Source organism: Tachypleus tridentatus, chromosome 6, assembly GCF_004210375.1.
Source record: "Tachypleus tridentatus isolate NWPU-2018 chromosome 6, ASM421037v1, whole genome shotgun sequence".
NCBI classification, from domain to species: Eukaryota; Metazoa; Arthropoda; class Merostomata; order Xiphosura; family Limulidae; genus Tachypleus; species Tachypleus tridentatus.
In genome coordinates, this window is record NC_134830.1 from 99,236,478 (window position 1) to 99,255,272 (window position 18,795).

General features: G+C 32.4%; 2 protein-coding genes across 7 annotated transcripts in view; one reads left to right on the forward strand and one right to left on the reverse strand.

The window, feature by feature from the left end:
• Positions 1-354: 354 nt before the first annotated feature.
• Rpp14a (Ribonuclease P/MRP subunit p14 a) lies at positions 355-11,360 on the forward strand. 2 transcript variants are annotated; one of them, XM_076506543.1, is made up of 5 exons: positions 378-751; positions 2,652-2,748; positions 4,020-4,096; positions 5,624-5,702; positions 10,630-11,360. In XM_076506543.1, exons 1-5 carry the CDS (start codon positions 630-632, stop codon positions 10,672-10,674), a joined length of 420 nt encoding a protein of 139 aa, XP_076362658.1. In that variant the 5' UTR covers positions 378-629; the 3' UTR covers positions 10,675-11,360. The 2 variants fall into 2 exon arrangements, with proteins under 2 accessions (XP_076362657.1, XP_076362658.1); XM_076506542.1 differs by lacking the exon at positions 5,624-5,702 and having other exon boundaries at positions 355-751.
• Positions 11,361-17,644: 6,284 nt separating this feature from the next.
• Positions 17,645-18,795, reverse strand: part of Taz (tafazzin, phospholipid-lysophospholipid transacylase) — a 44,175-nt gene continuing 43,024 nt past the window's right edge. For 4 of the 5 annotated variants that reach the window (XM_076506539.1, XM_076506537.1, XM_076506535.1 and 1 more), the window contains one exon: positions 17,645-18,615. In XM_076506539.1, coding sequence (XP_076362654.1) covers positions 18,514-18,615 — 102 coding nt within the window. In that variant the 3' untranslated portion in view covers positions 17,645-18,513. Of the gene's footprint in view, positions 18,633-18,795 lie in introns of all 5 variants that reach the window. The other variant, XM_076506536.1, reaches the window with a different exon arrangement.

The following is an 18,795-nucleotide window of genomic DNA, read 5'->3' on the forward strand; positions in this document are numbered from 1 at the left end:
CCTGTTGATGAAAACCTCAATCAATTTTCACATTAAAGGTTAGTTGAAATGCAATTATTTTGATCAAACTAAAATATTATTTTTTTAATAGTGTGGCCAATGTTGTTTTCATTAGCCACAGTTGGGGCCACAATGAAAAACATATTGTCCACCCTTGCTCTAAACTAAACCCCAGTCACGGTTTTGTTGTTGTTACCCAGAGCTGACCGATGTTTCATACGAAAATTACAAGGCTATCTTGCGTTTTCAATGACGCATGCGATGGTGCCACATCTAGCTATCAGTGGTGCTACTATCGAAGTTAATTGAGATTGTATTAATATTTTCATCGCGAGAACTTCCCCTAATCAAAGTAAAATCGTCTGGTGTTAGGCAGAGTAAAATATTAAAAGGCCCAATACGCGATAAACGTGTAACATTAAATATATATCTTATGTTTTTGTACAGCGTATTCTGATTCAATATTATAGTTAAAAAATATATATATTATCATTCTAAAATTTTCTCGCGAAGTCCCAGATAAGTGTGGAGGAGCCCAAGGGCTCCGCGGAGAGTGGTTTGAAAAACCACGTAGGGACAAGAGGGTTTTTAAAGTACTGGCAGTGAAAGGCATGGTATAGAAGGGGACTATGTCTAGGAGGCGGGGAAAAGTTTGTAAAAGAAGAAAATTAAATATAAGCACCTTAACTCTGGGACGCAAAAAGACGGTAAAAAAACTTGCAGAAGAATACAATTACATGGATATTTCTTTGTAAGTTATGTTAAAATTATACTGCTTTAATTATATTTTGTGATCTAATATACTGTTTAAAATCGTAGGAGTTAACGTTGCTTACTGGTTTTGCACGTACGTTCCATTTACAGTACTTCTAACTTAGTTTAACTTTCAATTTAATTTACAGCAGATGCTTTTTTTATATACTATTGAATTGAGTGAATTATGGTCCCTTGGTTTTATTATATCGATAAGTATGAGTGTGAATGTATGCATATCATACCTTTTTCATTATGATAGATAGATAATGTACGTTTCGACATAAGACAGATGTGCTAAAAATACAATTTGAACTTTGTGATAAAAATCAAAGTATGATTCATTACTAGGAATGCTATATACAACAAGGGACTAAGGCTAGTAGCGGTTACTTGACTTGAGTATTTAAATTAAAGTATTGTATGGTTAGGTCATAAATTCTTCGTGAAATTTTCAAGAGTGGTGGAATGAAAATATCAGAAATAGAGACTTGAATGTAGATTTTTTACACCCGATGGGGGGGATGATTTTTGCAACCACTTATGTGGACTGTTCAATTTGCAAATTGGTAATCTCTGATTACGTGAACCTGAAAGCTGTAAACGTGCAGTCACAGAGTAATCTTGTTGCCACGATACTTGCATGTATACTTAGGCCTACTGACTGATACTTACGAACTATCGCTTAGATCGAAAAGCCTATATGAAAGATGTACATTTCGGCTACTGAAAAAGTTTACATCTAGGCCTAATTATGTAATTCGATTGGTAAGAACACGAGAATCACAAGAACAAATACACAATTTGTTGGTCTGTGATGCAATAAAACAATTCAACAGACTAAACTGTAGGGGGGGGGATGTAGACCCCTATCCTCCCCAGGAACTACGCACCTGGACCGTGTACAGCAGATTAAGATCTAATTTCGGAGTTGCTCGTAACTCAAAAGCAAGAACGGGACTGTTTTATAAATAAAATATTTCATGTGATTCAAATTTTAAAAAAGTTGATCTACAATGAATTTTGGGTTAGACTTGAGCACTTTATTTGTAACCCTATCTACTTCACTTTAGTTTTTCACTTAAATGAAATAACTGATGATATTTTAATGGATAGTTATAAGAATATGAAAATATACGAAGATTTAATTGTCTTTCAGAAGAATAAAGAATCTAATACTTTGTACAAATACTGTATATTTTTCATGTAAGTTTTGTAAGATCTTAAGAGAACAAGAGATAAGCACAACTCAGCGGTGTGTGAGAGAGTGGAGATCAGCTTCAGTTTATTAATACCCTGACATTGCCAAAAAAGTAAAGTTCCCTTGCACTTTGTGATTGTGAGTGCACTATAAAGTGACAATAAAATCCCATTTATTCAGTGTGACAAATCAAGGAGCTCAAGAGTTGGTAGTGGGTGGTGTTAACTAGCTGCCTTATTTCTATTCTGTTACCTTAAGAACATTTGGTGCAGGTAGCCCTCAAATTGTGGAGAACTTTGTGAGAAGTCAAAAAAACAAATACACCAAAGATAAACATGGCTTATAAAAAGAGGAAAGCCTATTAGTAAACTGAGTTTGCATCTAAAGCAGATAATCTTAGTTGCAGATACCTTTGCCTGTGATTTCTATTGGAGGTTTACCAAGAAAAACTCCAATTGATAATGAAACTGCAAATATTAGTTTGAGATAAGCTTCTACACCTTTAGCAATTATTTTCATCATTTATATGCAGTAACCTTTATGAAGCATCTATCAAAATACATTATACATTGACATGGCATTATAAGAATTTGTAAACTTTAATAAGCTGCTTAAATTGTTTTATTAAGAAATGTAGATCCATAAGTATATTTAATATATATATTATTGTAAGTATGCATTTTTTCTGTTACAATAGAGATTTTGGAGAAGAGTTTGGAAAAAAGGGAATAGTTGTTGGATCCAGCATGCTTATAAGCATTATTGAGAATTCTTTGAAACTTTTATTTGGAGAGGTGAGCTATAAAATGTAAACTTTTTTCAAAGAATAAAAACATTAAGATATATATAGCTTAATGAGAACTACTGTTTTGAGTGAACATTATCCACGTACGTTTATTTGTATTTAATGGTAATTTATGATTAAATGTTTGTTTTAACATCAATCAAAAAGACCTTAGGTGTGAAAAGAAGGTGCAGCCAATAAAGGATTAAATGTGTAACTTAATGGAATGAAACTAAAATTGGTGGTTCAGCTGATAGCTACACTTTTAGTATTGATAAGAATTTTACAGCAATATTCATGTATAAAGTAGCTACGTTACATATTTTGTTTTACCCACCATCATGTCCCAAATTAAGTTAAATTTAGATTTTTTTTTTTATAGACTTAATTACACATCTAGCCCAAGTAATTCAAGTTAAATTATTTTACTAGTCTTCATTTTTACAAAGTAGTGAAACAAAACCTGTTTACAAATGTTTAATTATGACCTAGATAGAACTGTATAATATGTAAAGGCTTTACTATCATCTTTGAAAGGTTATACAGATATTTTTAGCCTTTTTTTTCAGTAAACATACATTTTAAATATTTTGTCTGTAATAACTGTATTCTTAAATGTTCCTACTAGAGCTAGGTTACTAGTGGATTTTAATAATTGATTAATTCTTTAGTTCATTAATTTCTTACGCCCAGCTAATTAATTATTCTCACATGAAAGTTGGATAAGTGGAGTAATCAAAAATAATAATTAGGAACAAACGTTAGTTTATTTTTTATGAGTCGTGACACTTATTAAGTTGAACAACCTTGTACTAATTGAAATTAATCAGGGGATATCATAATGATAGTATGTTGATTACTTGAACAGTTGAAATAATCAGAAATGCTAATTTCAATTAGATGATTATTTTCATTACATTAATCAATTTAACAGTATTTTATGGGAAACTGAAGCTCATGGGTATTTGGTTAGATCTTTAATCTGAAATTCTTACTATTTAGCAGTGAAGTTTGTTTTCCAAGTTTTAAATTTCAGTGTCTATCTTTACTTTTTTTAGTATCGCAAACATGTTGCATATATGTAATTAACATAAAAAAACACTAAAATTGAATGTTAAGAAATTCCATCAGTAACAATAACATGATGAGTAAGACTTGGTGGTTTGTAACCACAAATATGAGAAGTAATTAATTTTTTTTATTCTTTCAAGCATTTCTGTTTAGTTTGAAATTTGTCTCAGTTTACCTTGCATATTGTTTATTTTCTGGGGATTTTATTAGGTTGGTGCATCAACAGTGTTTGATGTAGTGAAATACAGAGAGAGAAATCGAAGAGCAATCCTCAGGTTTTATGAAAGGTAACATCATGAAATGTGTTAGTGTTACTTGATATTTTACAGTTTGTTTACTTGTAGTCAAGCTAATGATCAAGATTACATTTTAAGATTAGTATAACATGAGTTAACTTTGAATATCTTGCATCTGAAAGAATAATTATATATCAGTATGTTGGCACATTGTACACTTGTTACATTATGCACCCAGAATGATAACTTGCAAGTTCCTCCTGTTTTGTGCAATTATCTTTGCTACACTTGAACTATAGAGTATGTTCACTTTCTGTTGAACATAGGTTTTTATTGTTGATAGACTTGTAATTATAATTATGTTAATTATTATAAACATGTGACCTGATATATGCTAAGCTGTGGCTTATAAATGCTTCATTTCTGAGTTAGAAGAGGAGAAGGTTTAACTTAAGTAGTTTTATTATTAGTATCACTTAGACAGGCAATAAAATTGAAGTGGTAAACAAATAGTGCTTGTTGGATTTGCTACTTAGCACATGAATGTCAGCTGTCTATTGTTTGTGAAGTGTTTTGTGAAATTTGTCTTAATGTATTAACAAACAGTTTCTGGAGTGATTTGATATATCTTTACCAGTAAGTCAAAGTTATTATAAATTACTTAGTTATCATGTTTCACTTATAGAATGAGATCATCATAAATGTAGCATGTAAGGGACAAAAAAGGGACCCATTAGTCTCTCAAGGCTGTCCCACCCACTCAAGAAAAACTTATCCAGCCTCTTTACTACCCATTAGGTCTGAAGGCAGTCCACTCCACTAAGTAAAACTGCTTAAGTTGAAGATGACTTCTGCCTTGACAAAATTTGTCCCCTCTTTCTCCTATTCTCACCATTAATATACCAAAACAGGTAATGCATTGACACTGTCAACCTGTTATGTTTAGCACACCTAGCTATTGGGCCTTTAAATATATCTGCATTTAGTAGATTGAGTAGAAATATTAAAATAATTTTAGCAGATTGATAATGGGAAATTAATATGTAGAAAAACACCTTTACTACATGCATTTAAATAATAGTTTAGATCTGGTTTGTTTTTATTTAAAGAATCTCAATATCAGTACATTATCTTTTGAGAGAATTTTTGACTGAAGTGGAATTACTAGGTTTACATATTGTCTGACTTAATAAATTTGAGGTTTTTTAGTGTCAAAGGTTTACATATTGTCTGAGCTAATGAATTACAGAGGTTTTTTGTTAGTGTTTTGTAATCCTTATTTGTAGTTTGCACATTCACACATGCTCCGTATTTCATTTTTATTGAGTCGTAAATTTCAGAAGAGCAGCATTAAGTCATTTTATAATTTGTACTTTTTGTATAATATTAAGAGGTAGATTGTTTTTAGAAATTTAATGGTGAATATCTATGAGAAAACAACACTTACTGAGGTTTAAATTTGTAAAAATGTATCAAATATAACATTTTGATGGCAAAACTATTTTAATAATGGCTTTTTATATATTGTTATACTCGAAGCTTTCTTTATTTTCAGTTTTTTTCTTTTCCCCTTTCCAGAGATTTGGTAAAGATGTGGAGCTCTCTAACACTGTGTTCAGAAGTTGAGGGACAAGTTTGTGCTTTCAGAGTTAACAAAGTAATTTTCTATATATTTTGACCCATCAAAAAAAACAAATTCTTCAATCAAAATAATTTCTGCTTTATGTCAACCAAGCATTTCAGTGTACTTTTGAGGCAGAATAGATGACAATTAAATCTAATATTTTCCAACTAATATATTGAATGTGCTTTTCCAACAACTTTGGCTTTATTTTATTCTGATTATCTACAGGACATCTTTAGAACTTCCAAATTGGTTATAATCTGTTGAACATTATACATCTTGTTTGATAATTATTTGCCAAAAATCAGTTATTTGAAAGCTATAGGGTAATTTGTAAACCATGTAAAACATGGTCGTAAACAGAAGGGTTCTCCACCCAATTCGCCTGCACGTAAATAAAAATGGCCACCCTGATACAATGAAACTGTCGAGGTTTACATTCTAATCTAGATGACATTAAAACACTGATTGCTTCCTACCATCCTGTTTGTCTCTACTTACAGGAAACATTTCTGAAACCTGCCGATACAGTCACCCTTCGGCGATTTTCTTTATACAGAAATGACAGGCTGTGTGTTGGACAAGTACATGATGAGGTGGCACTGTTGGTTGATCAGCATGTGCCCACCCTGTCTTTGTCACTCGACATACCCTTGGAGGCTGTAGCCATCCATGTATCCTTGGGTCATACCATCACTGTTTGTTCTCTCTATCTGTCACCTAGAGAGACATGTAATCAATCAGACTTTGATGCTCTCATTGAACAGTTGTCGTCTCCCTTTTTCATCCTGGGGAACTTTAATGGACATTATCTTCTCTGGAGAGGTTGGTATTGATAGGAGGGGTTGCTCTGTAGAGCATATCCTCTCTGATCACAACCATTCCCTTTTCAATACTGGTTTTTCTACGTATTTCCATGCACCTAGTCAATCCTTTACTGCTATTGATCTCTCAATTTGCTCCCCTTCATTATTTTCCATGGAGGGTTGACAATAATCCACGAGGCAGTGATCATTTTCCTATAATGTTGAGAGAGACTGGCCATAGTCAATGTCACCCAACCCACGTGCCCCATTGGAAGCTGTATCAGGCAAACATGGAGGTATGACATTTTGCAAGGCCTCCATATATACGTGTTACGTGGCCATTTACCCATTTTTATTAAAAAAATTTTAATGGACAGGCACTTCCATATCTTCTACCACCAGTTCCATTGTCATATGGGACAAGATTCGAAAGGTCAGTGGGCAACATAATTCTGTCCTCCTCTCGATCTTGCTCTTCCTGTGGCCAGGAAGTAGCAGATACCCGGAGCATTGCCAATACTCTAGGTGAAAGCTTTTGCTGGGTATCTAGCACTGTTGCTTTTTTCTCCACCTTCTTAGCCATTAAGACTCAGGCAGAGCAATCGCCTCTTTCCTTTTGAGCTGATTGTCTATGTGACTATAATCGTCCCTTTACACTGGTGGAGCTCAAACTGGCCCTTCATCAGTCTGGCAGTACATTGGTTGGACCTGATGATGTACATTTTGAAATGCTTCACCATCTGTCTCCTGCTTCTCTTGCTGTTCTTCTGATTGTTTTTAACTGGATCTGGCAGGAGAATGTTTTTCCTGATGCCTGGACCAACTGATTCGACTTGAAAAGTCAATCGGAGAAGCCTTTCTCAAACAACATCTTGTATCAATATTCTTTGACATTGAGAAGGCTTATGATACAACATAGAGGTATGGCATTTTCTGAGACCTCCATATATAAAGGGGTTACGTAGCCATTTGCCCATTTTTATTAAAAATTTGTTAATGGACAGGAGATTCCAAGTGCGTGTGGATTCAACACTTTCCCATTCCTTTCTACAGGAACCTGGAGTCCCTTAGGGCTGTGTTTTGAGTGTCACACTTTTCAGTATAAAGAAGATTAATGTCATCACTGAACAACTCCCTCTCTGTTGCAAACAGGCTCTGTGTCAAGGACTTTCACATCTCATGTCAGTCGTCGAACATGAGGTATATTGAGCGGTAGCTACAGACTGCCCTCAATCATTTACTGAAGAGAGGCCAGAGCAAATGGCTTTAACTTCTCTCTCTCTAAAACCATTTGCATGCACTTTTGTTTCCAACAGAGTATTCACCCTGATCACAAACTCCGTATCAGTGAAGTTGTGCTACCTGTGGTTCCCAAGTCAAAATTCTCAAGGCTTATCTTTGACCATAAGCTGACCTTTATACCACACATTGAGCAGCTGCAGGTCAAATGTACGAGAGTACTGAACATCCTCAGTGCCCTCTCTTTCACTATGGATCGATGTCTATGCTAAAAATATATCGTGCTCTTATCCAGTCAAAACTAGACTGAATCACTGGTCTATGACTTTACCAGGACCTCGGCCTTCAAGATGCTGGACCCTGTTCATCACCAGGGACCTTTGGTTCTGCACTGGGGCTTCCTGCTCTTTCCTCATTGAGAACTTGTACACAGTCTCATGAATCCCATTTGCACCTTTGCTGTTTCCAACTGTCTTTACTATATGCTTTGAAATTCATTCCTTACCAAAGCATCCTACCTGGGGTTGTGTTTTCCTTCCTTGGTGGGCCATACTTTTTCAGAAGAGATGATCTGTCATTGCTCCTTTTGGCCTTTGTATCCAGGTGCAGTTGGATGAATTGGGTCTGTCTTTGGATAACATTGCTGTATCCATGCTCAGCTCATTCCACCATGGCTTATTACAGTCCTCAAATGTGATCTATCTGTAAGTCGTCATCTGAAAAAAAGTAGACATTCCCAATAGATAATACTGTCTGCTATTTGCTGAACAACTTTCAAACCATCCTTCCATTCCTACTTGTACATATGGTTTGAAATCAGGTGACTGTGTGAGTTCTACCATGGTTTGTTGTGGTTTGGTGGTTGCATACAGAATCCCCTCTACAGCTTCTGTGTCCATTGCTGACCTGTATGCCATTTCTCTTGCCCTAGATCACGTAGATTCTAAGCAGTACTCAAATTGCACTATTTACACTGACTCACTTAGTTCTCTACTGGCCCTGGAATCACTTCATGTTAGTTCACACCTATATTCAAAACCAACTCACCCATTTCTCTTTAACATCTACTTCTATCCAGTTTTATTTGATACTGGGCCACATTGGTATTTGCAGGAATGAGCTCACTGACACTGGAACTAAATCTGTCTGCTCTGGCATTATTACTGCTGTGCCGGTTCCATACATGGACTATGGTCCTGTATTCAAGGTTTGGCTCCATGCCACTTGGTAGTCAACGTGGAGTAAGCAATGTGAAAACAAGCTTTTCAAAATAAAACCCTATATTGGACTGGTCGTCTTGCTTTCATAAGAATCGGAAAGAGGAAGTTGTTCTAACTAGACTATGCAATGGTCACAGTTTTTTAACTCATCATTTTCTTTTATCTGGGACTGATGCACCCTTGTGTTTGTTTAAAAATCAGTAAAACAGCACTGTATATAAGTTACAATGTCAAATTAGTATTATTTTGTTCAAAAGTAATATGAAAAGTGCTTCATTTTTCACACAATACCTTCAGGAAGTAAACATTGGTTTTTTTGGAAACCCATTGAAATATATTTACAAAATCCAAAGTTTTATATAACTGTGAAATAACATTTTTTTTCTTGAATAAATTTTAACTCTCCAGTATTTTTTTTAACTTATGAAAGTAGCACTACAATTTTTTTATATAGTTTTAAATTCAGTGATGAACTTGTTTCTCATGATAGAATGCACCCATCTGGGTGTAATGAAGTTAGCATGAGTCTTGCCAGTCTTAGTAGTTATGTCTATTTTGATATGGCAGTAACTTATATTTGTCTTTTATGTTACTAATAGTTGGTTATAGTAGAATTGGAAGACTACAGAATGTTGTGTATGAAGTGGTATTTGACATTATGTTCCTCAAATCTGATGTGAACACATTCAAAAGTATACATGTATGAAGATGATGGCTTGGTCTATCTAATATTGTTCCAAATATTAGATTCATACTTTGTACAAAGTGCCTTTTATTTCACAGTATTGGTTTTTGATATTTAACCTCCAAAACCTGTTTCAACTCAGCATCTTTACTATGGATAGCATTGTTACATTTATCTGATGTCTTAGAATTATCTGCAAAATGCCCTTTAGAGTTTTGTTCAAGATATTCTATATTCGTAATCAAGTTCTCATAGGGTTATGAAAAACTTAGGCTCAGCTTGTTCCTTTTGTTTTCCCCTTTTAGATTCCTGTTTGACAAGTAGAGGAATATAGGTTTCTTTTTTTTTGTGTGTGGTTGCCGTATTTTACAATATTTCCAAATTCCTTTATGTGTACTACCCTTTGTGTTCTAAGCTATTTTCTTAAGATTTCATTTTCAGATCAGAAGCATTTGAGCTTCATTCACAATGAGGCAAAAGAGATGGTTCCCTTTGTGTGAATATATTGCAGTATTTGTTTTTTTCTTAGTTCCAAAGAGAACAGAATTAGCATATATCCAAATATTTTGTTAAATAAGGTAATGACAGTATGTGATGTCAGTTATAGGGTTTTGACTAGTTAGTTTCAAGTAGAAAAGTAATATCAATTGAACATATATTCATCTGTTAGTGTACTTTTTGTAATTTTAATTATGAAAACAGACCATTAAACATTATTTTTTATTGAAAATTGTTCATTGAGTGTTTTTTAAAAAGTGAACTGTTGTGATTTTTAATTGCTGTTAGTTTGTCTTTTTGTAATCATAGATTTGACCCTAAAAATATCTTGGATGAAAACCTCCAAATTTTGCTTTTGACTATAATTTTCTTACTTTCTTGCATATATATGTATTTCTCATGATTTTTGAATTAAAAAAATGTCTTGTGTTTGTACTGATAAATATGTATTGTAAGGTACTAACATTTTGATAGGTATGTTAATACACTTCCAATTGAATTTGTCTTTCTAGGTGTCACAAAGCATGGCTGATGAGAGTTTACGATATTTTCAGTGAGATATACAGCTGTTCTTCTACACGTGTTCCTTTTCTTGTTTCCCAAGTGCAAAGAAAGCTGAACTTGAAACACAATTTTATCTTGTAAATTGTGTATTACATGTTTATAATTTGTTTAGAAAACTGAAGTAAATACTTTGTCATTTGTTATAATTATTACATTTTCAGTCATAAAGAGAATAAATTATACTAGTTTCTGATAATTTATAATCCATTATACAATTTTTTTTCCAAGTCTAACATTTTTAAAGGTCATGCATCATACATATTTCTTAAAATTAAAAAATGTTGAATCAATTTCAGTTTGGGAATACTTTTAGATGTAACAAGTGACCACAGAAAAAGTGCTGAGATTTAAAAGTAGGCTTTTCTATGTAATTATTTGTATTTATTAGTAACATTTAAAGTTATATATGTTTACACTACCCTGAATACTCTATTAAAATAACTTAGTTTTTTGACACTTGTTTACTAACTCTTTAACCCTCTTGATACAGGTAGCAAGGGGTCAGAGAGCATATCTTACCATTTGTAGACTTAAATTTGAACTTTTATTGAACAACTATTGCATGAATGTATGTCAAATGTGGGATCAAATTGTAGAGTTTCTAATTCAAATTTTAATATTATACATTAGTTAACTTCTTAATTTGAAAGTAAATAAAAAAAAAAAAGTTAAATATCAATTTTTGCACATCCACTTGTTTTTCACCTTTTGGGTTTGGTCATTACATTTCATGGTGCCCACAAAATAATGTCTACTTCTATATGAACTGTAAACTCAAATGTCTGACACTAGCTAGCTAAAATACAAAATAAGATATTTTACAGTAAAATATTACTGTAATACAATGGAAATTTACATTATATACTTTTTAAATCTGTTTTAAACCCTCCTACATATGTTCCTAATTGATTGTCCCCACCTTATACACATATATAGTATTTAAAAATTAAGATTCATACATTTTCTATATTAGAATGAGATTAGCCAATCAAGTTACTATTTCAAAAGTATACCAGGTTCACTTAGTCATTTAGATTGATAAAATAATTAACAAATTGGCAAGCTTTTGTATTTTAATTCAATAACTACTAAAACAAATTATATAAATGTCTTCCATTGTAGTATATAAAGATACAAAGATTAGCATTACAAATTAGATACACATTTGTAATATACTGTACTAACAATAATAACCAACAATACAAATTGTGAATGTGCTAATTTTTAAAGAATATGGTGGTGGTTATTTATTTTTCTAAATGTCTACACTGTTACTGCCTTTTAAAACAGTAAAATGAAACAAATACACCTATCATAAACTTCTCCATATCTGAAGAAACCAAATTAGCAGTAATAGGCAAGTGATTTAAATTTAGACAGAACTCAATTTTTTTAAGCATTTTATTATTATTATTGCACTTTATTACGATTAATTTTAATTACTATTACTTACTACATTATCTAATTGCTTTCACTGTTAAAAATCAAAGCCTATAATAATAAAATGAAAAGTCTAAATTCAAAAGCTAACTGAAATACAGTATATTTTACTGTACTTGCTGAAAGTGTAGAAGCCTTTAATTCTATGCATTGCCAGGTAAGGTCATATAAATAAGCTTAATCCCATCAGGAGGAAATCAGAAAGTTAATTAGTGGTATGTAAACCTCATATAACATACAATTTTTTTTTCAGTGTGTTTAAACACAGTGACCTCAATTTAAATAAAATAGTGATAACTACATATTGTAAATACTTTTCAATTTTTTTATTTCATCCTTATTTCATATAATTAGTAGTGCAATTATTAAATTAAAATAAATATTGGGAGGATGCTGGTATAAGGCTCTTCTTAAAGATGTTGAGTTTACAAAACTGCTGTGTATCTTTAAGTATCCAGTGGAGGGAATGGAAGAAGTAGAGAGAAAGTTGGTGAAAATGAACAATAGGAATGCTATTGGCCCAGGCAATACATCTCTATTGAAGTATTTAAGAAGTTAGGAAAGTTATGGACCCAGATGCTGTGCAGACATTTCAGTTTTATAATGACAGAAGAGAATTTGCCCAATACTAGAAGGAGAGCATTCTTGTACTACTATTCAAAAGGAAGGTCAATGGGAAAGACTAGAGAAAGTATAGAAGCATAAAGTTCCTGTGTCATACAATGAAAATTTTGAGAGAGGAGATACAAAAAGGAAAACAAGTTTGCAATTATATCTGACAGGTCAACAACAAATGCCATATTCACAATGAGAGGGTTAATAAAAAAGTTTAGGAAAAGAGGAAACATTTGTAAATGCCATTCATTGATCTAGCAAAAGCCTAAGACAGAGTTCCAAGAGAGCTGATGTAGGGGTGCTTAAGAAAAAAATAATATACTGGAACTGTATGAAAAACTGATCAAAGATATGTATGATGGAATGAAAACGTTTCTAAGAAGTTTAGCAGAATACCCAAATTTCCAGTATAAATGGGAGTCCATTAAAGAGCACTTTCCTTTTCATAATGGTACTGGACACAGTATCTACGAAAATATATAAAAACAAGTACCATGGTGTATGTTATTTAAAGATGAAGCTGCACTTTCTGGAGAGAACGAAAGTGAAATACAAAAGGAAGTGGAGAAATAGAGACAATGTATAGAGGAAGATACTTAAAAATAAGTAGGACAGACAGAGTACATAGTAGCAAAATTCAATGGAGAGGATGTAAAATAGGATGAAATAGTGCTTATATATGGTGTAAATTTAAAGTATAGGCATTTAAATATCTTAGATAAACTGTGCAAGCAGGTGGAGGAGTGAGTAAATAGGTTAAGGAAAGAATAAACAAAATACGGATGAAGTAGAGTGGTGTGTGACAGCTGAAAGGGAAGATCAGTCATATATAGTGTGAGGCTGATTATGGAGTTTTACAAAAGAATTTGTTTGCAGTTTAACAAAAAATTACACACTGGGCTACATGTTCTGTGCCCAACACAGGTATTAAAACCCAGTTTTTACTACATACGGACAGCTTAAGAAAGAGAGGTGGATGTTGAAGAAAATGATAGGGGTGTCAAAGAAAGAAACTTAGGGAGAGGATGAATGCAATATCAGTTATGGAAAAATTTGACTTAGATATCTTGATAATGTGAAAAGAAGAGATGTATGTTGATAGAAGAGTTACAAATATGACTTTGGAAGGGAAAAGGATGACAAGGAAAAGGTGGATGAATACAGTGTAAGAACATGAGATGCGAATGTAACTCTGATACAGAATAGAAATGAGAAGAGGGCAAGGTCTAGTAAAGCTGACCCCAAGTAATTAAAACAAATGCTAAGATGATGAAGAAATTATAAATGTCGATTATTCTAATTTATTAATTTAATAATGTATTATTTACACATTTGATGTTTTCCATAAAAAATAGTATTTTTTTATGTTTTAATAAAAAATAATAAAGCTCATCAAGTATATCACCTGCATTTTCATTTTAATGATGTGTGGAATGAAGTAATAATCTTAAACATAAAATTGTGTTTATCCCTTCCAAAACAAATTATAGAACACACTTGGAGACAGCTCTACCACGAGGCTAAGGGTGACTGAAGCTCCTCACTTTCAATAAATAAATAAAAATTAAAAGCATCATCACCATTGAATGATAACTGTTACAACTCAATTTACAATTGTATAATTACTAACATGTATGATCAGTGTACACAGCATAATATTCACAGGGTAGCAGCAAGAGATTTCAGTTTTTTTGGTTTTCATCAAATCAGTTTTAAACGTTCTAACATTACAACTGTAACCAACCAACAATCAATGTCATTTATGTTAAGTGTGCAAGACAGATGAAGCATGGAATAATGGTTCCAGATTTAAAAGTAGCTAACAGACCAAACCTAAGGGTAAGAATTCATACAAGTCCACTTACTTATTAGTTTAATTTTATCAACTTCATATTCTGTTGTTTTTGTATGTTGATTTGTTTTTTGATGTATAACTCCAGAATGTGAAAACTGTATGTCTTTCTCTATGGATGACTGACATGTCATCATGGAACTTGTTGTAATATATTGTGTAAATATCTACCTTAAGGGTTAAGTATAATATATTGTACATTTCTAATGAGCAAAGGGTCTGATAATTATTATTATGCAATGTGTTTTTTATATAATTAACATTTTGGGGCACAGCAACATTTTAGTATTATGGTTTCTGATAAAACTGCATTCCACTGCTTGATATCTTGATTGTAATGTAAATAAGTATTCTAAAATGCAGATACTCAAATGCAGCACCACCTTTAAAGAAAGAGAATTAAATTAATATTTATTGTTTGTTGTTTTTTCTGAATGTATTTTTTTCTCTCCATAACATGTTATTTCTATTTGTTTAAGCATATAACAAATCAGATTTGTAAATGTGTAAAATACACTGAACTTAAGTAAAAACACTTTAATGTAGTGTTAGAGCAGAAGCAGATAGTCATTTCTAACTACACAAGCATACTTAGGGAAATCACGCAAAGTTGTTTATACACTTAGTTAATTTTTAGACCAGTGATGCAAGACATTTATTACATCTTAATTGAAAATACAGAAGCAAAGAACTTTGGACAGTTTCTGTCTGTAAAAGAGATAGGATGAAGGCAGTAAGTAAATGACTGTGATTTTAGAAGAGGAAAGCAGTAATGAGGAGCTGGTGTTAGCAATAGCAGGTGAAGAGGACATTCCAATACAGAATATTTTAGCATGCAGCTCAGTCAGTATTGGTCCTCCAGATCCTGACCTAGTAGCAACAATGGATGAGCCAGTTTCTATAGGTAGAGTACAGCATTAAAGTGGACACTGCATTTTGTTCCTAGTGCCACCATTGTACTCTAAAAAATGGTTCTATAAAACCATTTCTTTTTCTAGTTAGTGGATTCAGAAAATGGAAAAATTCTAAATGCCCATGTAAAAAGAGATGTTCATAAAGCTGCTACCTCACACTGGGAGAGCTTTAAATGTAGTTCAAAACATGGATCAATTGCAAACAAAACTACCTGTTGCACACCAGCAAGCACCTTGCCAAAATTCTAGATGCTGTTACATATTTGTCCAGCCAGGATGTGGCACAGAGAGGGCACAAGGAAGTGCATGATTTTTCAAATAAAGGAATGTTTTTTTAACTGTTTGAACTTTTAACCAAATGTGATTCTTGGAAATGAAAAATATACAAGTAAAGAAATACAGAATGATCTTACTGAACCTACAAGCATCTGTACTGACTGAAGAAGTTGCTAAACAGCTGAGTTTTTTTGCTGTTGTGGCTCATGAAACTAGAGACTAGTTAAAAAAACAAAAATAATTTCTACATGTGCATCTTTGCAGATGAACAACTATATGTCAAAAGATAAATTTATTTCCTAATTTATTTATTTATTAAGCATGTTAAAGTTCTCACTGCAGGTTCTTTTTATTGGCTTATTAACAGTAACTTTCACAGATTTGGACTGGACAAAATAACTCTTTTAGCACAGTTCTATAATCTGGCTTCTTTCATGTCAGGTAAGTATAGTGTGGTACAGATGAAGCTGGCCTGGGTTCATCTTCATGCACTTTACATTCATTGCTAGGTACATAGACTAAATCTTGCTCAAGTTAATATAGAGAAGAATGTCAAAATAGCTAAAGATGTTTTAAAATTTGTCTAAGCACTTCTATTTATTAGCAAGCCTTCAGCACATGAAATATTTGTGACTTTGCAAAACACAAACATGTATAGGATTGTCCTACAGTTAAGGAAAATTTCAATGTACAACAAAGCAGCAGAAAAAAAATGCATAAGGGGGCAGTAACAACTCTACAGACACTGAGGGATTTCTAATACAAATGTTAACATTAAAGTCTGTTGCTACTTTCCATTTGACTCTTCTGAGTATCAACACAATGCTCAGTGATCTATTGTAGAATCTGGAACTGGATCTTGTTATTGCCATACAGTTAGTATTTTATCACAAAAGATTGGAAACCTAATCAAACAAATTGTGGTCAAAAGTTACAGACTTGTATAATGACTGTACCATTTCTTTAAAACTTCCAACTAACAAGAGAAAAGGTAAGATAAGAGAGCTATCAGGGGGTCTTTACATAGACACCACAGACAAAAATGAAGAACCAAGCAGAGAACCAAAATGTTGTTTAATGATCAAGATGCATCTCTCTGTAACTGATTATTTCACGTACTAATTAGGAGGATATTTCAGTGATAAAACAAATGACTTACCACTTACAGTAATTTCCTGTATAGTCATGAAATTTTTGTTTTTGACAAATATGGTGATGCCCTTCCTAAAGATAAAAGCCTTCTAAAACCAGAGGTAAAAGTTGCACAAGCAGTCATTTCTATGGAAAATAACTGAAATAAAATAATTACACCACAAAGCTTATTTGCAAGTTTGATTGTTCTATAGACCTTGTTTTGTTTTTATTTTTTGTTGTTGTTTGTGCAAAAACAGTTGTTGTAACAAAAATGATGAATTGAAAAAGCTTATAAAGTTTTAGGTCCAAGAAATGTGTCAGACACTTCCTTTAATTTTGATTTAATATGTGAATATAACCAATTTTCTATCTTTTCATGCTGTTTTTCTGTTATATTTCTTGTGTGGCATAACTTAGCATGTGTTGATTAAAACTCTTTTTCATAAACCACTCACAAATATACAGGTTCAGATACATTAGTACTGTATATATTTATACCTGATGCTCAGTTCGGCATAACAGTGACTTTAGAGAAACTGCTATGAAAGCAAACCCAAAACCTTGACCTGGGCTCCACTCCTCACATGTTAAACTTCCCTTCCCTCAGTTATTTTTGGAACTGCCCCTAATTTAAGGAACTAAATTCAAAAGTAACACATCAACATTATTTAGATTATCAAACATAAAATAAAGATGCCATTTACAACCTTCAGTATTACAAAGAGAGCCTTGTTTTAGAGTTTAGAAACAGTTTATTAAAGTATACGAGAAAGGTAATCAACTAATTAACAAATATAACTTTAGCTACATATTTCTCAGTGTAATACTTTTTCTTTGTTCAAAACCAAGTAATGTCTGATATGTACATTTTATACAATAATTCAAAGCTAGATTAACAGGAACAATACATTTACTGTTCAGGAACAAAATCTACATTTTTAGATTATGGGCTCTTCCATTAAACCTCAATTGTTTAACATAATTGTCTATAAGAAAAACACATTGAACGATAAAAGAAAATTATTTTAATGAAAGTATGATCTTTAGTGTGCTCTGAAGCTGAAAATATCAGATGACATTCAATTCTGAACAGTGTGGACCTGTTAACTGAAGCTTTAACTACAGAGTACTTATGTACTTAAGTTATTTATAAAATAAAACTGTGATTGACCAGATATTTCAAAAGCAGAAATTAAAAACCTTTTCAAATTCATTACTCTTCAACAGATGTTTGGGAAATATTATTTTTCTGTACAAAGTTTCTAATGCAAAAACATATATAATTGTCACTAAAAGAAAAATTCACTCAAATAAATCTACAAAAATGAGTAACAAAATTTTATAACGACCCATGCTTTAAACAATACACTTATACAATCTTGTTCATAACCTTCACTGTATAAACTGTATTACACAATTAGAAAGTAATTTATCCATCTAGTGTATAAAAATGCTATCAAAGTTTGCTTATTTTGGTAGAGCTTGGAGAAGTGTACCAGTGTTAAATTCATACCTAATAATGAATATGATCAATGTATAATTTAACTTTTCATTTATCTACATTTAGTAATTTTGAATCTTCTATAAAACATATATTCTAATTATCTGAGACAAAATGTCAGATGATGTAGTTGTTCTGCCTGTTGCTTTAGTCGTCCTAATTCTTCTTGAAGTATATCAGTAACAAGCTTACGCTGTACCATCTGTTGTCAAAAAAATACTAGAAATATTAAAGTGTGACATCATAAGTTTATACACATTAGTATTATACTTTTTGGAACTTATGAATACAGATCTTTTTCATACTTTCAGCTACCCTGCATTCAATATTTCATCACAGATTAAAATTAATGTAAAATATAACGTGCTATCTCTTACACTAT

What these genes read in the sequence shown, in the direction of transcription:
- Rpp14a (XM_076506542.1), top strand. Translation starts at nt 630, where the DNA reads ATGTCTAGGAGGCGGGGAAAAGTTTGTAAAAGAAGAAAATTAAATATA. An exon ending in TGAAACTTTTATTTGGAGAG is followed by an intron (nt 2,749 to 4,019) that starts GTGAGCTATAAA and finishes GGATTTTATTAG; the next exon opens with GTTGGTGCATCAACAGTGTT. An exon ending in ATCCTCAGGTTTTATGAAAG is followed by an intron (nt 4,097 to 10,629) that starts GTAACATCATGA and finishes TTGTCTTTCTAG; the next exon opens with GTGTCACAAAGCATGGCTGA.